At 40.4% G+C, this 22,623-nt stretch overlaps 1 protein-coding gene across 3 annotated transcripts in view; it reads right to left on the bottom strand.

Moving 5' to 3' along the window:
* The window catches only part of LOC119502240 (beta-1,4 N-acetylgalactosaminyltransferase 2-like), a 54,191-nt gene that overhangs the window by 1,627 nt on the left and 29,941 nt on the right, over window positions 1-22,623 (bottom strand). For all 3 annotated transcript variants that reach the window (XM_037793087.1, XM_037793088.1, XM_037793089.1), the window contains exons 2-11: window positions 14,978-15,114; window positions 14,412-14,564; window positions 12,936-13,042; window positions 11,252-11,289; window positions 7,812-7,878; window positions 6,548-6,661; window positions 5,211-5,297; window positions 3,589-3,770; window positions 3,225-3,368; window positions 1,959-2,187 (exon numbers count right to left, since the gene is read on the bottom strand). In XM_037793087.1, the coding sequence (XP_037649015.1) occupies window positions 1,959-2,187; window positions 3,225-3,368; window positions 3,589-3,770; window positions 5,211-5,297; window positions 6,548-6,661; window positions 7,812-7,878; window positions 11,252-11,289; window positions 12,936-13,042; window positions 14,412-14,564; window positions 14,978-15,114 (1,258 nt within the window). The remainder of the gene's footprint in view (window positions 1-1,958; window positions 2,188-3,224; window positions 3,369-3,588; window positions 3,771-5,210; window positions 5,298-6,547; window positions 6,662-7,811; window positions 7,879-11,251; window positions 11,290-12,935; window positions 13,043-14,411; window positions 14,565-14,977; window positions 15,115-22,623) is intronic.

The raw sequence follows: 22,623 nt of genomic DNA, 5'->3' as shown, positions 1-22,623 counted from the left end.
TGAAACGTCGCTTTCCTCCACGTTTAACCGTTTCATCATGTTTATGCTTGTTGAACAGGTGTAATGATAACGTATCTTGGCTTTACACTTGCACTTGGGTGTTTTCACACTTGGTTCCTTTCAGCCCTCCAAACAAACTCAGAGCGATGAGTCAGCATTTTTTATGCATATGTGAACACTCCAAAAGGACTCAGACCGCTCCGAAACAAACCAAACTCAGAATTCCTCGGGAGGTGGTCTGAGTTCGGTTCGATTTAAGTCCGTGTTGCGGTTCGCTTAAACCGTGCATTGTGAACACAAAGCGTCCAGGTTCGCTTTGCCTTATGCCGTTGTATTTTGGCCCTCTAGAGTTGCCGTAGACAGATCACATGCGCTTGTACACTTACGCTCGGAAAAACGGAACCGTGGTAGCTCACGCTCACGCTACTTTATTTCCTCATTCATTCAGTCCGTATTAAAGCGCGTATCAAAGCGCATTAATTAGCGGGGGTTCATGTCCGAATTTAAAGATATTAGTTTGTTTCTCAGGACTGTCTAAAGTTACTGCTTTTATGTGCTGTCAGTCATTTCTTTGAACAGAGGTTTTTGCCCTCACATTTAAATCTATCACAGCATCAAGTCCCCCTCAGTTCAGAATAAAACCTCTGCTTGTCCTTCTTTTGCAACGTTCATTTTTATAACATTGACTGAGACAGCTGTCAATTAGAGCAGTTCCACTAAAATGTTTATTATAAATAATGTATAATCTCAGTTTATATACTGAAATCAGTATGAAGCTTAGCCCCGTAGGATCAGTGAATAACGATCTGTATCACTCCTGCTGTGTTTGGTTGCACTGATGGAGCATATTGACATTGTAGATTATCTGTTAATATTTATGAGTGAGCAGGATGGTGGTGGGTGTTTTTCACAGTCCTTTTTAAATGAACCAAACTCAGTCCTCTTAAAGTGGACCAAAAAGTGGACCAACAGAAAAGGGACTCAGTTCTGTTTGTGTTCACATTGTTAGTTAATTTAAAAGAGGACTCAGTTCTGTTTCTGGTCCACTTCAGCTCTAATGCGGCCTCAGTCCTCTTTCTGTTCACACTATAGTTGAAGAGGTTGAAGTTAGAATTTAATTTTTGCATTTTGTTTATTTTTTTTAATGATTTTATTTCAGCTACTTTAACAAATGTAGTAAATTTAAACAGTCACTGAAATGCTGTTAATACACATTCAGATTATACATATCCTATTTAAAAAAAAACTCATTCTGCAGCTGCACCACAAACCTACGCGTACCACAGTTTGAGAACCACTGTTCTAGAATACTGTCCGGCACATATTTCAGAATAAAAGCCTTGTGTTAACAAATAAAGGAATTCTGTCAACAGAAAAAAAACGCTTGAGGGCTTTTATTTTGAAATAAAAGCAGGAAGCGTTGATTTAAACCCTGTACTTTATCAATTCATGGAGCTCTCCAAGTGACTGCATGTTCCACAGCACTGACTGCTCATATTTCATAATAAAAGCCTTGTGTTAACAAATGAAGGAATTCTGTAAAAAAACACTTGAGGGCTTTTATTTTGAAATGAAAGCAGGAAGTGTTGATTTAAAAATAAGTCTTAACTTTTTTTCATATCCGTAACATATTCTACAGATAGATATCGAAACTGTAGTAATGTTGCTGATATGATGTTAATACACAGTCAATAGATTACCTTCATTGTCTGTGACATATTCTACAGATGTCTAGACATTAAAACTGTAGTAATGTTGCTGATATGATGCTAATATACTGTCAATAGATCACTTTCACTGTTTGTTGTTGCTGTGAACCCTCAAAAATAGACGAGAACACGGACGCCAAAATAAAAAAACAACAGGTAACGCAGCCGCCACGCGCTCCTGACGTTCCTGGTGTGTCCCGGGGCTAACTGACACTTGGACTCCAAATCTCTGTCTGGGTCCAGACTTACCTGAGTGTGCTACTCTCTGGAGCTTAGGGTCAAATCCCACCCTCTGTACAGCATCTGTACGAGCCAGGAAGAAGTTGACCACCCCACTGGCAAGAAAGCATTGTGGGTAACTGGGAAGTGAGTGAAACTTCCCGTTAGACTTCCTGTGCAGGCAGCCACCGTCCATTTCCTCTCCTTCATCATAAATAAGAGAGAAGTAAAACTGGTTCCCTTGTACTGTCCCGCCGAGCTGATGAGAACAAAGACCAGAGAACTGGTTATAAACTGGCTACCAGTACATTCTGTACCAGCCTCTTGTCCAACAAACACATGCTGGGATAGGCTCCAGTTGAAAAATACAGGTGCATAGGAGGATAAACTGCTGTTTGAGAAAGATGGTAATAAATAAAAACCAAGTCTAGAACTAGAACTGACGTGGACCTCAGATAGAGAGTCCTTATTTAGAAAAAAAATAACCAAACACAAATATATATATATGAAAGTGCTGCAGGGATGATGTATTTTTGTAGGCCAACTCGGAAGTTAGTATCGCCCTGGTTCCCTTGACAAAAGCCAATGGGATTTTTCCATTGGGTTTTGGATTATTGCAGAAAATAAGCTCTGTGGGAAACAAACATTTATAATACTTCACACGTTTTGTTTTGTAAAATAATCTCCACAAATGAATACCACTTTTATGATGTCTTTGCGTAAATGCAATGCCGGAAGTAAAAAGCTAACGTTAGGCTATAAACAAACTACACCATGAGTAGGGATGCACCGATACCATTATCAGGTATTGGGACCGATACTGTGCTCATGTACTCGTACTCTCAAAAAGGCTCTGATACAACGGCACCGATACCACTTTACGGTGGTGCGCCCGACCCCGCTGGGCCGGGATCCCAACTCAGCCGGCGCGCACCGGCCCTCACTTTCATTGCACCACAGGGTTTTGCTTGCACCCTAACTTGCGCGCGCTGTAGGCTCCTTGGTCTTTTACGTAGGCTGAGCCCCGATCTGGCGGCACGACGCAGAGGTACGCACTGAGGACAGTCCGCCCCGGGAGCAGTGGGCCATCCCCGGCGGGGAGAGAGGGCGCAGCGAGCCCTTTGTCCACGGTGCGACGAGGTGACGATTTGGTGACGAGCAGAAACCTGGAGCTCCTCTGTCATTAAGTACAAAAGAAATCTGAGCACACCCGATTACAGATACAACAATGAACATTTTACTTGAAATAATCGATACAAGCTGACCCCTCCGACACCACAGCCATTTCATTCTCACCACGTCCAGTTCGGGCACTGCCTCCATCACCTCCACCAGCTTTTCTATCTTCGTCTGCTCAGTAAACAGAAAGTCGTCATCCACCCACAGGAAGTACTTGGTGGTTACCTGGGAGACCGCCAGATTCCTGCCAGCAAACCAGCCCTGAGGGAGGAAACATGTTTAAACGTTTGGAAACTCTTAAAATCTTTTTTTAACGTTCATTTCAGGTGACAAGTACGATGCAACGCAGAGCATAAACAGATTATGTGAAATAACATTTTCTCGTAAATTGTTGCAATGTCAAAATGTGATAAAACTTGTTCTGCAAAAAGTTTAAACCAAAGGAAAAATTAATTGTGTGTGTGTGTGTGTGTGTATATACCTGCGCTGGAGGCATGAAGTATTGTCGGATGTGTTCTCCAGTAACGTGCTCTGGTTTAAGACTGTCATCTGCAATGACGACTTCTATGTTGCTATAGAAACGCCGGATGCTACTCAACAACACATTGAGCTGCGGGTAGCGCAGGAATGTCTTTGTGGCGATGGTGACGTGAGAGCTGATATCTGACAGACAGAGAAGTAAACAAAGAGTTATTTCAAGAAAAGACGATAAAGCACAATGTAGCATGAATTATCAGCAGAGTTCAACACGAGTGCTGCTGGCAAGTTATTGTCGCAGATATGCAGGTTAATTGAGCGGGTTACTTTAGGATTTTGGAGGGGATATGTGGGTCAGGACATTTTACTTTGTCACAGTAACCTGTATGTATTGGGCAAAACAACAGTCCTGTTGTTTAAAGCAGTTTGCACTTCTGGAAATGTTCAGTGATGCCTAACTAATGGAAAACACTAAACTAAACTGGATTTTTTTGACACTTTAAAAGGGACTATTTGTAAGAATCAGAAATTGCTTGTTAACAGCGCCACCTGTGGCCGTTAAGTCAACGAAAGTCAGCGTCCTGTTGCTCAAGCTTGTCCTCGCTGTACATAGACATGAACGAGCATCTGTCAAAACAGTGAGGCGACACACGTCAGCTAAAACCACAATATCACTCTATATTTCAGCTGCTTGGCAGTAATGTTAGCTGACCAGACGAAGGTCTCTCCATGAATCAATGCTGATCCTAGTGTTGGCTTTTCCTGCTTCAGACTCCCGACGGCGGCCGGAGGGAACAGGGGAGACACCGGAGTTTTGGTCGGAGACGATAACGTTTCTCTCTGCGGAGCCCCGTCACTTCACAAGACACGGGAAACCTCTGTTGGTCTGGAGGAGCTGCAGCAGTTATTTCTGCACAAACGTCCACTGTGCATTCACTAGATATTCTCAGGGCTAAACTAACTCTTCTGCAGTGTGTAGTACGTGCACATATGCACATGAGAGCGGAGCGAAAGCGCGAGAACAAGCGCAGTGTGTGAGTGAAGGCAGGCAGAGGAGCAGAGTACAGCAGAGACTCCGGTCCTGGAGACCAAAGCCACGGTCTCCCCCTCCGACCTTGGCCAACACTGTTTAACAGACGGGCTTCACTTGATACAACCAAGAGGTTTTGGTTGTAGTTTGTGTTGGAGTCTGAGTCTGAACAGCGTAGCCACACGCGAGCGCGCATGGTACACCGACCCGGATTGATTTATTCGTATAAGAAGTTACAAACAGTCCCTTTAAAGAAAGAAATTCAAAGTGATTGTTTGTTTTTTTTCATTATCCAACGGATTATCAGTTACATAATATACAATCACCTTCATCTGTGTAACCTCATGAGAATTAACCAGAGAAGAGGAAAAACTCAGACAAAAATCACAGACGATAACTAAAATGTCCACAGAGGGTGCAACGAGCATTTTTAAGCCACAGAATTTAAATAGCCTGCCACTTCTTACACAATCAACAGCAGAATAAAGCATCACCACGTATAATACATCAATATAGACTCCACAGTGACTGCAGGCCACAATATAAAACTAGTTCAAAGCTGTTTACCCAGACCACCATGATCAGTGCACTCCTACCTGTTCCCATGTCGTACAGGACTGGCAGGTGGGGCTGTTTGATGGTAATGGGAAACACGGCTTCATGGTCCTCAAACTGGAAGTGTGCTAAGAGCAGAAAAGGAGAGCTAAACTGTGTTATACTAGTAATACATACTCTTACTGCTTGCTTTGCTCTGGTAAGTGAAATCTTGCAGATGCCGTTAGGAGCACCGGAGGACACAGAGGAACATGATTTTTTTCAGGTTACCTGTTTCATATACTACTGTCACGATATAGCAACCGTTTTATAAAAATAACTTTTTTTAATCGTATTTGCTCCAATCTCGCCTACTTAAGCTTTAACACAAGGCTTTTATTCTGAAATATGTGCAAGACAGCGTTGCAGAACATGCAGTGACTTGGAGAGCTCCATGAATGAATATAGTACGTGTTTTTAATTGTGGATTATTACTATTATTTACAATTTACCACACGTTTCTTAACCTTTCTCTGTCGAAAATAAATATAAATGATATTTATGATGAAATGAAATGGCAAACTCTATGTAGAAAGAAAGGGCCGACGGCAGCAGCTGCAGCAGCAGAAACGCAGCTGGTGTGAACACGCAACGTATGAATCACGCAGGTGCCACACGCCGCAGCCGCCACGCAACACAGATGTGTCGGTTTTTGTTCCGCTGCTTTGCGCGGAGCTGAGACCCGACCGCCCGCCTGTTCTCTGTCCTCCCCGGCTCTCTGGAGCGCTGTCCCCCGCTGTTGTCTGGCAAAAGCAGCGGTACCGGCGGCGCAGAGGTCCCCGGGGACCGCCGGTACAATAACCTTTTATTTTGATGTTATTACAATGTACCAGAATTCACGAATATGTAGGATATTACTACCGACACTCATGTAATATTACGTCACAACGGCTGCTGTATTAGCCGTGTGTTTACTACGTGTTTATTTGCATATAGAGCGGGGAAGTGAGATCGGATCACAAGTGGTCACTGAAGACACATGTGGAGACGCATTCTAATGCCAGGTGTGAACAGACATACTCAAAGCTGTCCACTTGTGATCAGATCACTGAGGACGCATGTTAATACCAGGTCTCAACAGGGCCTGAGAACGATACACAAACATGTTCCACAGTAACTCACTGCACTAATTCTCATTGAAAATTAAACACACAGAGAAACACACATTTATGCACACATAGCTGTGCAAAACATTGCACAACTGCACTAATTATTTTTGATTCCATTTACTGTATCATGATTTATGCACTTAATGTTGTGCATTTCATTCCTGCCAAGAAGATATTTTGTACATAAAGATTCTGTTTTCTAGCTCAGTTTCAGTTTGTTAGAGGCATACCGAGGTCTCCGGTGTGTATATGGTAGACAGTGCTGGTATAGGACACTTTAGTCAGCAGGTAGTTGAGGATCACCAGGCTGCTTGACTCCATAATCAGTCTGGTCTCACCATCACCTGACATCAACAAGATTGTCACAATAGTCAAACAACAGCTGTTTAATCATCAACTTCCAAACACCTCCACATGACATTCGTTTGACTGTTTCATATTTTTTGTTTTACATTTAAAGGTGTGGGTATGGGCTGGGTTCCGAAACGATTTTTCACTCTAATGCAGGGGTCAGCAACCTTTACTATCAAAAGAGCCATTTTAGGCAAAAAAATAAATAAATAAAAATGTGTCTGGCGTCGCAAAACATTTGAGCATTGTGATGAAGGTAACACAGTTTATAATCTAAGTATATAGTATATAAGTCTAATGCAGTGAGGCCCAAAATGCAAATGTACTACGGAGTATATGAGGAACACAATGAGGGGGAAAAAAAGTCTGAGATTTCCAGAATAAAGTCCTAATATTACGAGACTAAAGTCATAACTTTACGAGAAAAAAGTCATAATATTACGAGAATAAAGTCATATCTTTACGAGAAAAAAGTCATAATATTACGAGAATAAAGTCATAACTTTACGAGAAAAAAGTTGTAATATTACGAGAATAAAGTCATAACTTTACGAGAAAAAAGTCATAATATTACAAGACTAAAGTCGAAACTTTACAAGAAAAAAATTCAGAACATTACGAGACTAAAGTCGAAACTTTACGAGAAAAAAAGTCGTAACATTATAAATTAATACTTTATAATATTATGACTTTATTCTCATAATATTACGACTTTTTTTCTCGTAAACTTATTACTTTATTCTCAAAATCTCTGATTAATTGTTTTTCCTCAATGTGGCCCTAATACTCCATCGCACCGACGTACCATAGACCTACAACAATGATAAATAAAAATGAAAAACTAAACAAAAAACAGTTATTCATTTCCATTTAAAAAAAATCCATAGTGAGCCACTGGAGAGGGGCTAGAGAGCTGCATGTGGCTCCAGAGCTGCAGGTTGCTGATCCCTGCTCTAATGAATACATTTTAGGAATGACACATATGTTCTCATTTTTAACCTGGCCAAGTCGACCATTAACAAACAGCACAACACCAACTATCATCAGCTATTGTTTGCTTATAGGCTTTCACACATCAGACATATTCAGTCAAGAACCACGACTACATTCTATGTGGAGTTAGTTCTGATATCGGAGTCTCACCTTGGAACTTCACTCCTGCAGCTGGAACCTCTGTGGTCAGGACCCCTTTGGACACATTCAAGGACACCTAGAGCAGACACACCTGAATAAACTACAGAGCACTCAAAGTACACATACCTGCACAATGACAAGCAAAGCAAAAAAGTTTGTTTTAGACACTAGGCTATTAGTATCCATTTGTTTCTTTCTATAAGGAATCTGTCAATGATCATTTTATTGTTGTTGTTTTTTTTTATTATTATTTTTTCACTTCCCAAGATAAAAGAAAGCGATCCCCACACCACAGCAACAAAATCAGATCAGAGTATCTGAGAAAGCAAGGTCAGGCTATTCTATCTGTGCAGGAAAGAGCAGAAGGGTCACTGCGTAGGGCTCGGTGTTTGCAGCTAGCAAAGGCTGCAAGAACAGGGAGAGCTACAACACTGCCCTTACGGTCAGGTTACGCTGAAAGGCTCGGCCACACCAGAGAGTGGTACAGCAAAAAATGAATTTGGATGTTTTTGTGAAATATTTGGTTCTAGAAGCTTGATACAGTGAACACTGGCAGGTCTTGCTGGCAAGCTAACCGCTAAATTAGGGGAAAAACAACCACAAAGAGACACACAACTACTAAAAAGAGACACAAAGAGACTCATGACTATGAGAAGAGGCAAAACAACCACAAAGACACAAAACACTATTACAAAGAAACACAAAACAACCACAAAGAGACACAAAACTACTAAAAAGAGACACAAAACTATTACAAAGAGACACAAAACTACTACAAAGAGACACAAAGAGTCTCATGACTATAAGATGAGGCAAAACAACCACAAAGAGACAAAACACTATTACACAGAAACACAAAACTACTACAAAGAGATGCAAAACAACCACAAAGAGACACAAAAATACTACAAAGAGACGCAAAACAACCACAAAGAAACACAAAAATACTACAAAGAGACGCAAAACAACCACAAAGAGACACAAAACTATTACAAAGAGATGCAAAACTACTACAAAGAGACACAAAACAACTACAAAGAGACACATGACTATGAGAAGAGGCAAAACAACCACAAAGAGACACAAAACTACTACAAAGAGACGCAAAACAACCACAAAGAGACAAAACTATTACAAAGACTTGCAAAACAGCTGCAAAGAGACACAAAACGACCACAAACACACAAACCCACAGAGAGATGCATGATAAAGAGACACAAAACTACTACAAAAAGTGGCTAAAAAACTGTGAGTGTCTTGCTCCTTTGTAGGAAGGGTGGTGGGGCCTTTTGCGTGTCTGTGCAGAAGGGCCCATTGTCTCATAATCCACCCATGGCTAGCACTAGTCATATGCCTAAACAATAGCTCCCCAAACTTCTTCTTCTTTTTGCTTTTTATTGTGCCTTTGACTCCTCCACCCCTCCCCCGCTTGGCATTTTAGTCATCATTTTATTCAAAAAAAAGTTTTACTGAAAAGGGGTCAAAAGAAGAAGACGAAGAACCACCAACAGGCTATTCAGGAAAAGGGAGACAAGTGGAGCTGCAAGAACTTTACTCAGATAACTCACACCCAGCTTCACACCCTGGCGTCTGCAGTCAGATCTGCCAGTTTTGTGCAGTTTTTTTTTTTTTTTAATGAATGAATAGGAAATGCATGCTAGGGTCTTAAATGCAGCAAGTTAAATACATAGGACATTGGCAAGCACCCAAAGTTCCCACTTGTCCTGAATGTAGCACGTTTGATGCGCTGGATGTGGGTGGAGCCAGGACTACATGCAAAATGTTGCCGCTTTAAATGCTGGTGTGACCGAGCCAATGCCGATTAAGTAGTCTTATTCATAGTCCCGTTCTGCCATAGTATTAATCAACTTTAAATTTGGACAATCGGAAAAAGATGTAACATTTTGGCAATTATAAAAGTATTGGGGAGATAAATATTATTGGAAAATATCATACCAAAAAATATTTGGATGATGAAATTCAAAATAAAACTCACATGGCTTTTAAAATCAAACTCATGTGTATCTTTTGAAGCAGTTTCAGGCCCTGAACTCGTTTCAGTGAGGTTTTACACAAAGATGGCTGCTGTACATTGATAGAAAATCAAGCATCAGCCTTTGCAATATTAGCATAAACTGAGGCATTATTTCTATGAAAACATGAATATAAACTCTTTAATTCTGACATTCCGTCTTCAAATGTGTTATCTTCACTAAAGGAAAATACCTAATCTATTTCAACCTGGCATATTTCCCATAAATGTGACCATTTACACTAACTTTATACCAACACTCAGTCAGACAACAGTTAATTCATGAAAAAATGTTGTTTATAAAGAGAGCTGTAGGAAGCTCATGCAGCTTTCCCTGACATACGTTGTTTTGCACAAGTCCTCGTTTCCCTGAATCTCTACAACGAAGGTAGCGGGTGCAAAGTTTGCATGACCCACAGTGGTTACATTTATTAGTGGAGCGGATAACATCCATTTTTCAATCAAATCGTGAAAATAGTGATACAAGCACCAAATTTGGCATGATGATTGCTGAGGGGTCACTAAGCAAATATAAACGTTTGGCCACTTGAAAATCCAAGATAGCGGCCATTTTTCAAAATGGCCACCAAATTAACCTGCTGATAATGATTTATCTCATAGAAATTCATCTACTTGATCGATTTGAGTGATCTTGGTGTCAAATTATATGTTTTCTGGCATACTGGATGTAATTTTGATAGTAACTTCAATATGGCGGCCATTTTTCAAGACGGCTGTGAAATTTACTCGCGGAGAATGTTTTTCTTAAGGAAATGCATGTACTTGGTCAATTTGAATGTGTGATGTAGAGTTATATGTTTTCTGGTATGCTTGATCTAATTTTTACAGCTTTAACATCCTCCAATAAGTTTTTTCTTACTTTCTGGCTGTCTGCTGAGTCTTTGCTTTGGGGTTTTTGCGGCTTGAGAATCCACAGTCCCAGTTCTAGCACCTGGTGTTGGATATGGAGCTTTGTCATATTCCTGCTTATCCGGTCTTTCAGGGAAGGAAACTTTGGACTACTGACCCCCTACTAGACCAAGTAGATGAATTTCTATGAGAGAAACCATTATCGACAGGTCAATTTGGCGGCCATCTTGAAAAATGGCGGCCATCTGGGATTTTCAAGTGGCCAGTCGTTCATGCTAAGTGTCCCCTCTGGAATCATCATTCCAAATTTGGTGCTTGTATCACTATTTGCATGATTTTTCCAGTATCAGCTCCACTATTATGGAAAATATGCCCGCTTGGAATACACAGTGATTTTCCTTTAAGTTTATTATAATTTATATGTAGTATGTCCAATATACTGTGTTGTGAATGCAGCCATCTTGTATGCACCAATTAAACACCACCATCCTACCAGGTTGATCTGGGTGACCAGTACATCCATTTGCATCTATGAGATTACACCAACCTTGTAGCTGCTTCTTTGTCCTGCATGCAAGGCTAAACCTGAAATCAAAATGACCTCTTGCATTCATACGTTTATAAAAAGGACATACATGGCTTTGTTTACTTTTACAACAGGACACTTCCTCCTGTTAAACTGCTAAAAAATCCCCATCCAGCGTCCCGTCTCTGTACTCCGGTCACTCTACCCTGATTCTACACTCTAAGGGGCAAATTCATAAAAGGATTGCGTGGCTTTTGTGGCCACTAATCCTGCACGAAAAAGACGAAAAGAAAACAAAGAATATAAAAAAGTGTAATTCTCAAAGCACCCTCAAAGGGTGAAATACACCCCTAACTGTGCTGCCAAGCAAAAAGCGTCTTGGTGCTTAGCTCCTGTGCTGTCTCCACACAGTCTCACGGCAGTTCGTGAAATAGTCTTGACATTTTATCTATTTGATTCGTGTACATAGACATGAATTTTCCTTTTTTTTCATGACACAGCACGACTTTCAACAACAAATTTTTCGTGCGTTTTCCTACGAATGTTCAGCAACACGTGACGCATGTGTCAATTTCTGCTCTGGTCTTTTTAAAATAAAACTACTTAGTTAGGTTTTGGAAAAGATCGGCGTGGTTAGGCTGAGACAACAAAACTATTTAGTTAGGCTTTGGAAAAGATCGGCTTAAACCTGCACTAATAAGACAAAAAGAAAACCTTCCTTCCTTCCTTCCTTCCTTCCTTCCTTCTTTCCTTCCTTCAGCGGGATTACTCCAAAAGATTGCGATGGATTTGAATGACATTTTTTGGAGGGGTGGGGTGTAGCACAATGAATAATCCATTACATTTTGGTGGCGATTCAGATCATGATCCAGATTCAGGAATTTTTTTAAGAATTCCGATCAGCCTTAGCATTAAGACCACAGGGTATGACACGTGCGCAGTGTAACTGATGACGTGTTGATGACGCATGACCCCGCCTTTTTCCTCCTTCTTCGAGCAGAGAGATACGTGTGTGGATGTGTGTGGAGCCGCTGGCCGCCCGCGGTGAAAAAGAAAAAAGGCGGTAGATGACAGGATGAGAGACAACGTAGTGTAACGTTATACAGACATAACAAGGCTGCTGAATGAGAGAGGCATCCGCCGATACGTTACACGGAAACACACCGTGTTGATAATAAGCCGGCCAACTCATGGTACCGCCAGCTGGGAGCTGTGATCTGTTTTTAAAGTCGTGCACCTTGCTGGAGGTCTGCGCTCTCCGAATGCCGTTCTAGTTTTGGAATGTTATCTCCCTGAATGATACAGCATTATTTTCCATGGTATGTTCCCATATGAACCCAACCTTCTCCAACGTACTACTGTGTCATATTGTAGTGTAATGTAAAAACTTCAAATAAAAATGCTCTCTGAGCTATATATATATATATATACACATATATATATATATATATATATATATATATATATATATATATATACATATATACATGTATATATATATACATGTATATATGTATGTATATATATATATATACATACATATATACATATACATATACACATACATACATATACACATACATACATATACACATATATATATATATATACATATATATATATATATACACATATATACATATATACATATATACATACATATATATATATATATATATATAGATATAGATAGAGTGCAGCATACCTGGTATTAGAGTGGAGGTCAAAGGCCGTACTTTAAAGCCCTGGATAGGATACTGCAGTGGAGAGTTAGGTGAAGCAAACAGCAGTCTGGATAATGCAGACGTCGTCCTGTTGGGGAGATGGGATGGGGTTGGGTTGGGGGGGTTGTGCAGACAGGTATCACCATGGTAGTTAAACTCATATACAGTATTCTCAAAGAAGTAACAAAGAGCTGCTTGGCCTACAAAGCAAGCAAGAGGGCTGTGTTGGTGGGGGCATGTTGCTTCACATACCAGAGAGACAATGAAATATGATCCAGGAAGAGGGCTCGAGTAACTCATAAAAAAAGTTTGAATGCTTATCAGATGCCAAAGGTTTATGGTTTATAACCAACAGGTGCAAACAACAGGTAGAGCTAGAGATGAGTCACATTAAAAACTTACTTAGCAGGTACGTGCGCTTGTGCATATTTTATTGGCCTTCCACAGTTGGAGGACATTGCAATGGAGTAAAGCCAAAGTTAAGTCAGGTTACATATTTTTGGGATTTTATTGCCCTCTGCATTGGGCGTCACACTTAATAATGGGGTATAAAAGTATAGTAGTACAGTCCTATTTTAATTAGGGCTGTCAAAGTTGATGTGATAATAACATGTTTATGTAAATTCAAAGGTTAAGATCCTGGCATCATGTGAAATTAGAAGAACCTGAGGAATCCATAAGTACCACCCATGTCATACTAGCTTGTCACGAAGGAGGTTAAATAATGCTCCAAAGTTATGCTATGCAGGCTCAGTTTTAAAGCTAGAGTGAAAATACTGGTATGATATAAAACTAGAAAACATAAGGAATCCATTGGTGTCATACTAGCTTGTCGCGAAGGAACGCCAAATTTTGGCGAAGAAAACCCTGGCATGTCCATTTTCAAAGAGGTCCCTTGACCTCTGACCTCCAGATCAGTGAATGTAAATGGGTTCTATGGGTACCCACGAGTCTCCCCTTTACAGACATGCCCACTTTATGATAATCACATGCAGTTTGGGGCAAGTCATAGTCAAGTCAGCACACTGACACACTGACAGCTGTTGTTGCCTGTTGGGCTGCAGTTTGACATGTTATGATTAGAGCATATGTTTTATGCTAAATGCAGTACCTGTGAGGGTTTCTGGACAATATCTGTCATTTTGTGTTGTTAATTGATTTCCAATAATAAATATATACATACATTTGCATAATTCAGCGTATTTGCCCACTCCCATGTTGATAAGAGTATTAAATACTTCACAAATCTCCCTTTGGCGATTAATCACTATTAAATATTTTAATCGATTGACAGCCAGTATGTAGTCTATCTAAAATTAATCAAATCAATTGGATATCTTCCAAAGTTTTTTTTCATATAAAATCCCCTCTCTGTTTCCCTGGACAAGTATTGATTAGTTCTAACTTCCCGACTTCAACGAAAGCTTCTAGCGTTCATCAATCCGTCCTTCCGCTACCTGGTTTTGTGTTGTTGGAACTCCTTGGCTCTGCGTTTCACCAGCTCCTCGTACTGATCCTTAGGGAGTTGATCTTTGAGGAGCACTGAGCCCTCAGGACAGGTGCACGGACCAGGTAGAGGAAGCTGACTTGGGGGTTGCAACCTGGAAAGACTGGGGGTGATATGGGAAGTCGTGAAGGAACAATTCTATTCTCTGCTTTGTGAACAACGACAATGTATTAGTTAGTTAGTACAAATGTATGCTTGTGTATTCCAATAAACACCATCATTCAATTGAATTGATTTAGAAATGAGTGACCATGGAGAGCGAAGGTTTGTTTCTCATCAACTATAAGCACAGACATTTTTGACCTCTGAAATGTACTTGTAGTTTTACTGTTCATAACTCAACTCAGCATGAGCTACTTTTTTTTAACCTTCATAGATGTCAAATCCACTGAGAAACAAGCCTCCGCTTTCCACGTTCACAGAACCAACTACAACTCACTGGAAATGCCGTGTAAAACACTGTCAGACTGTTTAAGGTATAAATAAGGAGGGGATAGCACACAAAGTGGGCTTTACCTCAGTTTTTGTGTAGCGGGAACCTCTTGGGTTAGCTCTCCAGGACAGTTGTGGAATATCATAAAATAGAATGTCAGCAGGCTGATCACACCGACAACAGCCACCATCTGAAGTAGTGCTCTGCCAAACACGGCCATCTGTAGAGACAATACACACTTTTTAATGTTTGACTCATAATTCCTCCACCATGATATGGTGAAGCAACCAGTCCTCCACATTTCATCAACTCTTTTCTAAACTGTGTACATAAATCATTTGGGTGCGACACTGATCATCACGATCCCATCACAAATATTGACATGTAATACAGAACAAACCAGATTAAAAGCGTCCCTGATCAATGCTTTCATTGTTCACATTTTTATTGGTGTAATTAAATAAGAAGTGAAGTCAGAGGCCCAACCCTATCACCACACTCACTGGCCCAATTCCAATCCAGCCCCTATGCCCTCCCACTCCTCCTGCAAGGAAATGAATAAATACAGCAAATAATGTTGCAGGACCCTGGATCTCGATCTGATGCCCTGGATAATCTCAACGGTCACACAGGGTAAGAACCAAAAGCAACTTTGAAGGTAAAAGGCTGCATGGGAAAGCTAACAACTGGGCCTCAAACTCTGATTGTGGATGGTGATGCTGTTAAAGATGTGAAAAGCATGTGGAGTAAAGACACCAAAGTACTCTGTTTTCCCAAAGATATGGTATCTGATCTGGCAGAAAGAATCCTGGATATTGTGACTGCACAATATTTTGTTTTTAATCTTTAACATTTTTATGCTTTTATGACTGTTTTAATTATGTCGTAAAGGTCCCATATTGTAAAAAGTGAGATTGTCATGTCTTTTATATTATAAAGCAGGTTTAAGTGCTATATAAATACTGTTAAACTATGGAAACGCTCAACACATGGAGAAATCCACACAGCCCGTATTCAGAAATTGTGCGTTTGAAACAAGCCATCAGGATTTCTGTCCATTTGTGATGTCACAAATATACAATATAGAGATCATCACACGGTTTTAAAAGTGAACATTCTAAATGTGTCCCAGTTTATTCCCTGTTGCAGTGTATGTAAATAACATCAGCTGACAGGAAGTAAACATGGACCCACACTGTTGCCTAGCAACGCAATTGCAATTCCGTTGAAATGAGTGTAAATACAGGTATATTCAATTAGACCGTATGAGAAAATTCAAAGTTTTTTTGAACATTACAGCATGTAAACATGTTCTAGTAGACATAAAATAACAAAGTATGAACCTGAAAATGAGCACGATATGGGACCTTTAATGTTCTTTTGCACTTTGTCGCAATGTTCTTGAGTGTTTGTGTAAAGCACTTTGGATTGCAGTGTTGATGTTGCTATAGAAATAAAGCTGCCTATAATTAAAAATAATTGTATATTTTAACCCTCCTTCGGCCATCTCCTCATCACTACCTGTGTTTCGGTCCAACCTGTTTTCCTGCAATAATCTGACAGTAGATCTTCTTAACAAAGAAAAAGGTCCAATGACCCCTGGGCACAGCGCCAGACCGTGACATTTATATTTTCTTATAATATCTCTAGGTTATATTTATATTTCTAACGTAATTTACCCCCAGTGATCAATAAATTATTTCTGATTCTGAAATTCGCAAATCTTTTCTCCAGTTGCAAACTTGTTTGTTGGGGAGGTTTGTTACTCATCCTTCCTTTCACAGTTGTCCACGGTTGGACCTTACTTTGTACAGGGGTTGATGAGGTACTATGCTCGGATGCTAATGCAGGCCAGCCGGTCGCATCACATATCTGAGGGTGCCGGGTTCTGCCTCTAAGTTTTCCTCCCATTACCAGGGACATGATTTTACGCTTTGGCTTTGTACTAAGAGAGTTCCAGTAAGGACTACTAGTTGATTTATTGCCCTGTACATAGCCCTCTTGATTCTTGGTGGTGCCAATTAGTTTTCTGTTAGCCTGTTCCTGTTCACTGTTTTGAGTCAGTAGAGTGGTTTCATTCCCGCATCGTCCATTCACCTCCACATTCACTTAGTGATTTTTTGTTTCCAGCACTGCAGTCTTCTGTAGAAGTTTGTGCTAGTCATCTGTGGAGAAGGGAGGAATGTTGCTGCTGATTAGCTTCAGCCAAGCACCTGTACAGGCTTGTGCTGCTGATAGGCCACGCTCACAAAGTAAAACAGGTTGTTTTTTAAGATAGTGGTAGCCTTCAGTTTCTTTCATAAATTAAACTCCCAGTGATTTCTAAGTATCCAGGACCCGCTTTCCAAAAATTTTGTAGCGAAAGAGAAGCATTGCAACGAAAAAATGAAAGCAAAGCGGGGAGCAATGCAGCGAAGACAAGCACTTACAGACAAGCAGGTAACAAAAAACCAATCCACAAAGTAAAGTGACAAAAGACTGTCTAGGAAAACAATACACTGGAAAAAAAAACAGACTCTCTAAGGTGTAACACCAGAAACATGAGGAACAACGATGAAACTGACGAACAAGGCCTATTGAAGGAGGCTGGGTCACGCGTAATCAACGCTCCATATCTTTGGGGGTACAACATATGCGCAGTAAACTGAAATTGAGCCAATCGCAACGCACGACCGCAGCTTCAGTTACACTGCGCATGTGTTATACCCCACACCCTAAGACCCTTGTCCGCCGTGTCCCAGCCTCCTTCCATAGGCCTTGCTGACAAAGAAACAGGGGAAACACAGAGACTAAATACACCAGGGGAGCAGGGTGATTGAACACAGGTGGAACAAATGAGGACGAGGCAGACAATCACTAAAAGGCAGGAAACAAACAAAGGCAGGCAGTAAAACCAGACAAGACACAAGAGTGAATTTCTTTTTTTTTTTTTTTGTGATCAATTCTTTTTTATTGAAAAGGTATAGAGAAAGATGTTACATATCATTCATTTTATCCCTTTTATACATCCCCCTCCCCCCATACACAGGTACATATACAAAAGCCCTCATTCCAGGTCTAATGCACAACCCTATGTCCCCCCTCCCTTCCCAAGGCGACCCCTAAATACCCCCCCACCCCTGATCTCTTTCCCCCAAAACAAAAAAAAAACAAAGTCAAAGTTACTGTCGATCACGCTATGTTTTTATCTTTAACTAGATTGTAAGCTGCATCCCACGCTCTGAGGGTCTTACCGCTGGCCCCGTGCATTCGGGCCACGGACCCCTCCATCAAGATAATTTCTAACATCGAGTTAGTCCACTGTTGTCTAGTCAAGGAGTGCGGTGGTTGCCATCTTAAGGCCAGCATTTTCTTGGCTGCAGTAAGACCAGCCCATAAAATACGTTTCTGTTGCAAAGACAGATTTAAAGAGGAGTCATCAGTTAATAAAAATAAAATAGGTGAGAGTGGAATCCTAACTTCAAGAATGTCGCTTAAGGTGAGAGATATTTGCTTCCAGAATTGAGACACAGCGTGGCATTTCCAGTACATATGCAAGAATGAACCCAGAGCACCAGATGGACACAGATCGCAGTTGGGAGATGTAATGATCTTCATAGAGTGACGCTTTCTAGGGGTGAGGTACATCCTGTGGGCAAATTTATAGTGTATTAATTGATGATCTGGATTTTTAGATGTACCACACAAATTTTTCCACACCGTGTCCCAGGAAACCTCTTCGTCATTTATATCGGTTAAGTCCCTACGCCATGCAGTTTCTACTGATAAATGTTTACATGGTACAGAAATAAATGTGTAAAGTTTAGAAACCATCCCTCGTGTTAATCCCACTGAAGCCAATATTTTATGAAGAGGGTGTGTAAGGAGCGTTAATCCCCATGGTACACCATATGTCCGCATGGCTGACCTCAACTGCAAGTAGAAAAAAAACGATGAGCCCGGGAGATCATATTTAGCGCGTAAATCGTTAAAGGCTCGTAAGCCACTATCACCATACAGGTCCTTTAATATATTTACTCCCCTGATCTTCCATTGTGGAAATGAGAAAGGTATGTTGCCGGAAAGAAGGGAGAAATTATTGAAAATTGGTGAATGATTGTGCCATTTAAGACCTGCATGCGTCTGCTTCATTACAGTACGGTAGGTTACAAGTAGAAATGAAATTATAGGGTCTAAACGTAATTTGGCTTTTTTCAATGGTATGTTGGAATACACTAGGTCTTGTAGTCTATGAGGCGACGATAAATTTTCCTCAATTGGTCTCCAAGAGGCTGAAGAACTTGGGTTGAGCCATGTAGAGAGAGGACGTAACATAAAGGACCAGAAGTACACCTTAAAGTTTGGTAGACCCAGCCCTCCCTGTGTCTTGTCTCGTTGGAGAGTTGTGAATTTTAAACGAGGCCTCTTTCCTTTCCATATGAATTTGGAGATTGACGTGTGAAGTTTTTCCCAAAACCCAATAGGAGGAGCAAGAGGTATCATAGAAGAATAAAAATTAACACGAGGGAGTACATCCATTTTAACTATTGCTATTCGGGCTTGGAGTGAATTTGGGAGATTTGCCCAGCGTTCGAAATCCTTCTCTAAGCAATTGTATATATTTTGAAAGTTTCGTAGTGCAATGGAAGATATAGAAGGGAAAATATCAACACCAAGATATCTGAAACACTTAACTATTGGTATATGGGAGGGCATGGGAGTTTGAGAAATAACTGAATTTAAATGCATCAATGCTGATTTTGTCCAATTGATTTTATATCCCGATAGCAAGCTGAACGAATCGAAAGTGGAAAGCAAATGTGGTAAAGAAGGACCTGTGTTACCTAAATAAAGAAGGATATCATCAGCATACAATGATATCCGGTGATCAGTGTTACAAAAAGTGATGGGATGTACTAATGGATGTTGTCTGATTTTATGCGCCAAGGGTTCAAGGGACAGAGCGAATAGTAGCGGCGAAAGGGGGCAGCCCTGGCGAGTTCCCCTAGAAATTGGAAACTGAGCAGAGCAAGTATTGCCAGTGATGACCATTGCCGAAGGATTTGCATATAAAACTTTGATCATGTTAATGAATTGTGTACCTAGTCCAAATTTATCTAAAGTAGCCCAAAGATAGTCCCATTCTAGCCTATCAAACGCTTTCTCAGCATTCAACGATAGGACCGAACAGGGAGAGTCAATACTACCCGTTGCATGGATAATGTGCAACAGACGACGTACATTATCAGATGCATGACGAGTTTTAATAAAACCAGTTTGGTCATTGTGTATCAGTTTCGTAAGATGTACCTCTAATCGGGTTGCAAGTACTTTAGCATATAATTTAATATCTCCATTCAGAAGGGAGAGGGGTCTGAAGTTACCGCATTGAGTCAAATCTTTATTTGGTTTGGGAAGCACTGTGATTATGGCTGTGTTGGCACTTATGTTAAATTTACCCTTGTCAATTGCTGTATTAATCATATCCAATAGCAGTGGGCCTAGTTTATCCCAAAAAGTAAGATATAGTTCCGGTGGAATTCCGTCCAAACCTGGGGATTTGCCTTTCTTCATATTACTCAAAGCCATCCTTACCTCTTCTAGGGAAATGGGGGTATTGAGCACTTCGTTGTCATTGTCAGATACAGAAGGCAGATTGAGTCCTTGAAAAAAACCTGTACATGTACTTGTATCAAGTGAGATTTCACATTTATAAAGGGTGGAATAAAAGTTCTTAAATTCAGTGTTGATATCCCGAGGGTCAATCAAAGTACGGTGAGGTGTTTTAATGGCCGTAATAATTGAATATTTTTCATGTTTTTTCAATCTTAAAGCTAAAAGATGGCTTGGTCTGGCTCCACTAAAATAGTATGTTCTTCTGGTCCTGTGCATCAAAAACTCTGCTCTACGTCTCAACAAAGAGTTGAGTTCAGATCTTGTCACCACTATACTCCCCTGTAACACCTCTGAATGTGTAACTTGTTGTTGAGCCTCAAGCTGAGCGAGAAGATTCTCCAGTTCAGCTATCTTGCTAAGTTTACTTTTATGAAGGTGAGAGGAGAACGCAATTGAGGAGTCCCTAATACAGCCCTTTATGGCATCCCATAAGAATCTCGGGTCGTCTACTGAGCCAACATTAAAACGGTATTTAGTTTTTCCTTAAGAGAGACACAAAATTCTTCATTTTTGAGAAGCGAGACATTAAAGCGCCATCGTGATGCCCTGGGAGGCGTGCCCTGGAGTGTGAACTGCGCTGAGACAATACTGTGATCTGATAGAGAGCAGGGCTTGATTACAACACTATGTATTTCAGAGAAAGATGCAGGTGAAGCTAGTATATAATCTATTCTAGAGAAACTTTGATGTCTTGCTGAGTAAAAAGTATATTGTTTAGATGTAGGGTTGATCGTTCGATATAAATCTGTTAGATTAAGTGCTGATATGAAGTTCTGAAAATCTTTAGATGTATGTAACTGAGTGGACGTGATACGCTGAGCAGATTTATCCAATGTGAAATTTAGAAAAGAATTCATGTCTGCACCAATAACAAGTGAGAAATCCTGAAGATGTAGTAAGGTTGCTGTTAAATTTTGAAAAAACTCTGGTTCATATTGGGATGGAGCGTAAACAGAAATAAAAGCGAATTTACGCCCAGATACATTAGTCTTGATATAAGAGATCCTACCGTCCTCACTACCAAATTGTCCTATTATATTAATTGAGAGATTACGTTTCAGTACTACTAATGAGCCCCTGGTTTTGGTATCTACCGATGCAGATGCAGCCACATAGTAGTGTTTATTCGAAAAACGACGAACATCTGCCGTTCTTAAATGAGATTCCTGTATGAAGGCAACATCCACTCGTAATCTATGCAGGAAATCTAAACAGGCCGTGCGCTTAATTTGACCATTCAGCCCGTTTACATTCCAGCTGACTACATGTATATTACTCATGTGGACTAAAAATAACTAACATATGTTACAGTATATTTGAAATCAGAGAGGAAAAAATAGCATATTCCCCAAGTAATGCAGTGATCCGACCACAGTATGAATTTAGAGAAATGAAAGAGATCAGTCCCATCCCAAAAACCTCAGTCGCCATAAACCCGCCACTCTCCAAACAACATGAGAGCATAACAAATAAAAATAATAACAAAAGAAAAAAGAACCCCACACACATACATAATAATAATGATGTTAATAAATAAAGTGAAATTATAAAAAACACACAAACAAACAAAAAACTCCCTGACTCCTAGGGAGTCGGAGTTTTCCCCATCAGCTGGACCCGTGATCCTCGAGTGGCATGTTGTGGCGTTATTGCCACCATCGCGTACAGCAGCCCCCCCTCCCTCCACATAATAGAAACAATTGTATCATACCTTAGTCGTTTTAATTACACAGTAGATTTAAACTAAATTAATCAAGTGTACTGTATAAGTATTGAGTTTTAAGAACAAAAAGAGTGCAAGCTTAGGGCTTGTAGCTTATAGCACAATTAGCATCGTGTCAGATATCTACTGCTGCAAAAGTCCAAAGCCAGCCTGTCCTAGTTAGATACACAGCATACAGAACAGAACAGAGCACAACATTGAAGTTGGCTTTCCTTATTAAGAAACAAAGAAAAACTGATACTTAAATAAAAGAGATGCAAACCAGTAATGAGTTTGCATATGCCATATCTTATATCTTACAGTCCACTTCTTATAGTTCACACTGAGCTATCCAGCCAAGTTACCTGAATG

Source organism: Sebastes umbrosus, chromosome 14 (genome assembly GCF_015220745.1).
Source record: "Sebastes umbrosus isolate fSebUmb1 chromosome 14, fSebUmb1.pri, whole genome shotgun sequence".
Classification (NCBI taxonomy): domain Eukaryota; kingdom Metazoa; phylum Chordata; class Actinopteri; order Perciformes; family Sebastidae; genus Sebastes; species Sebastes umbrosus.
This window is presented reverse-complemented; position numbering and strand designations above follow the sequence as displayed.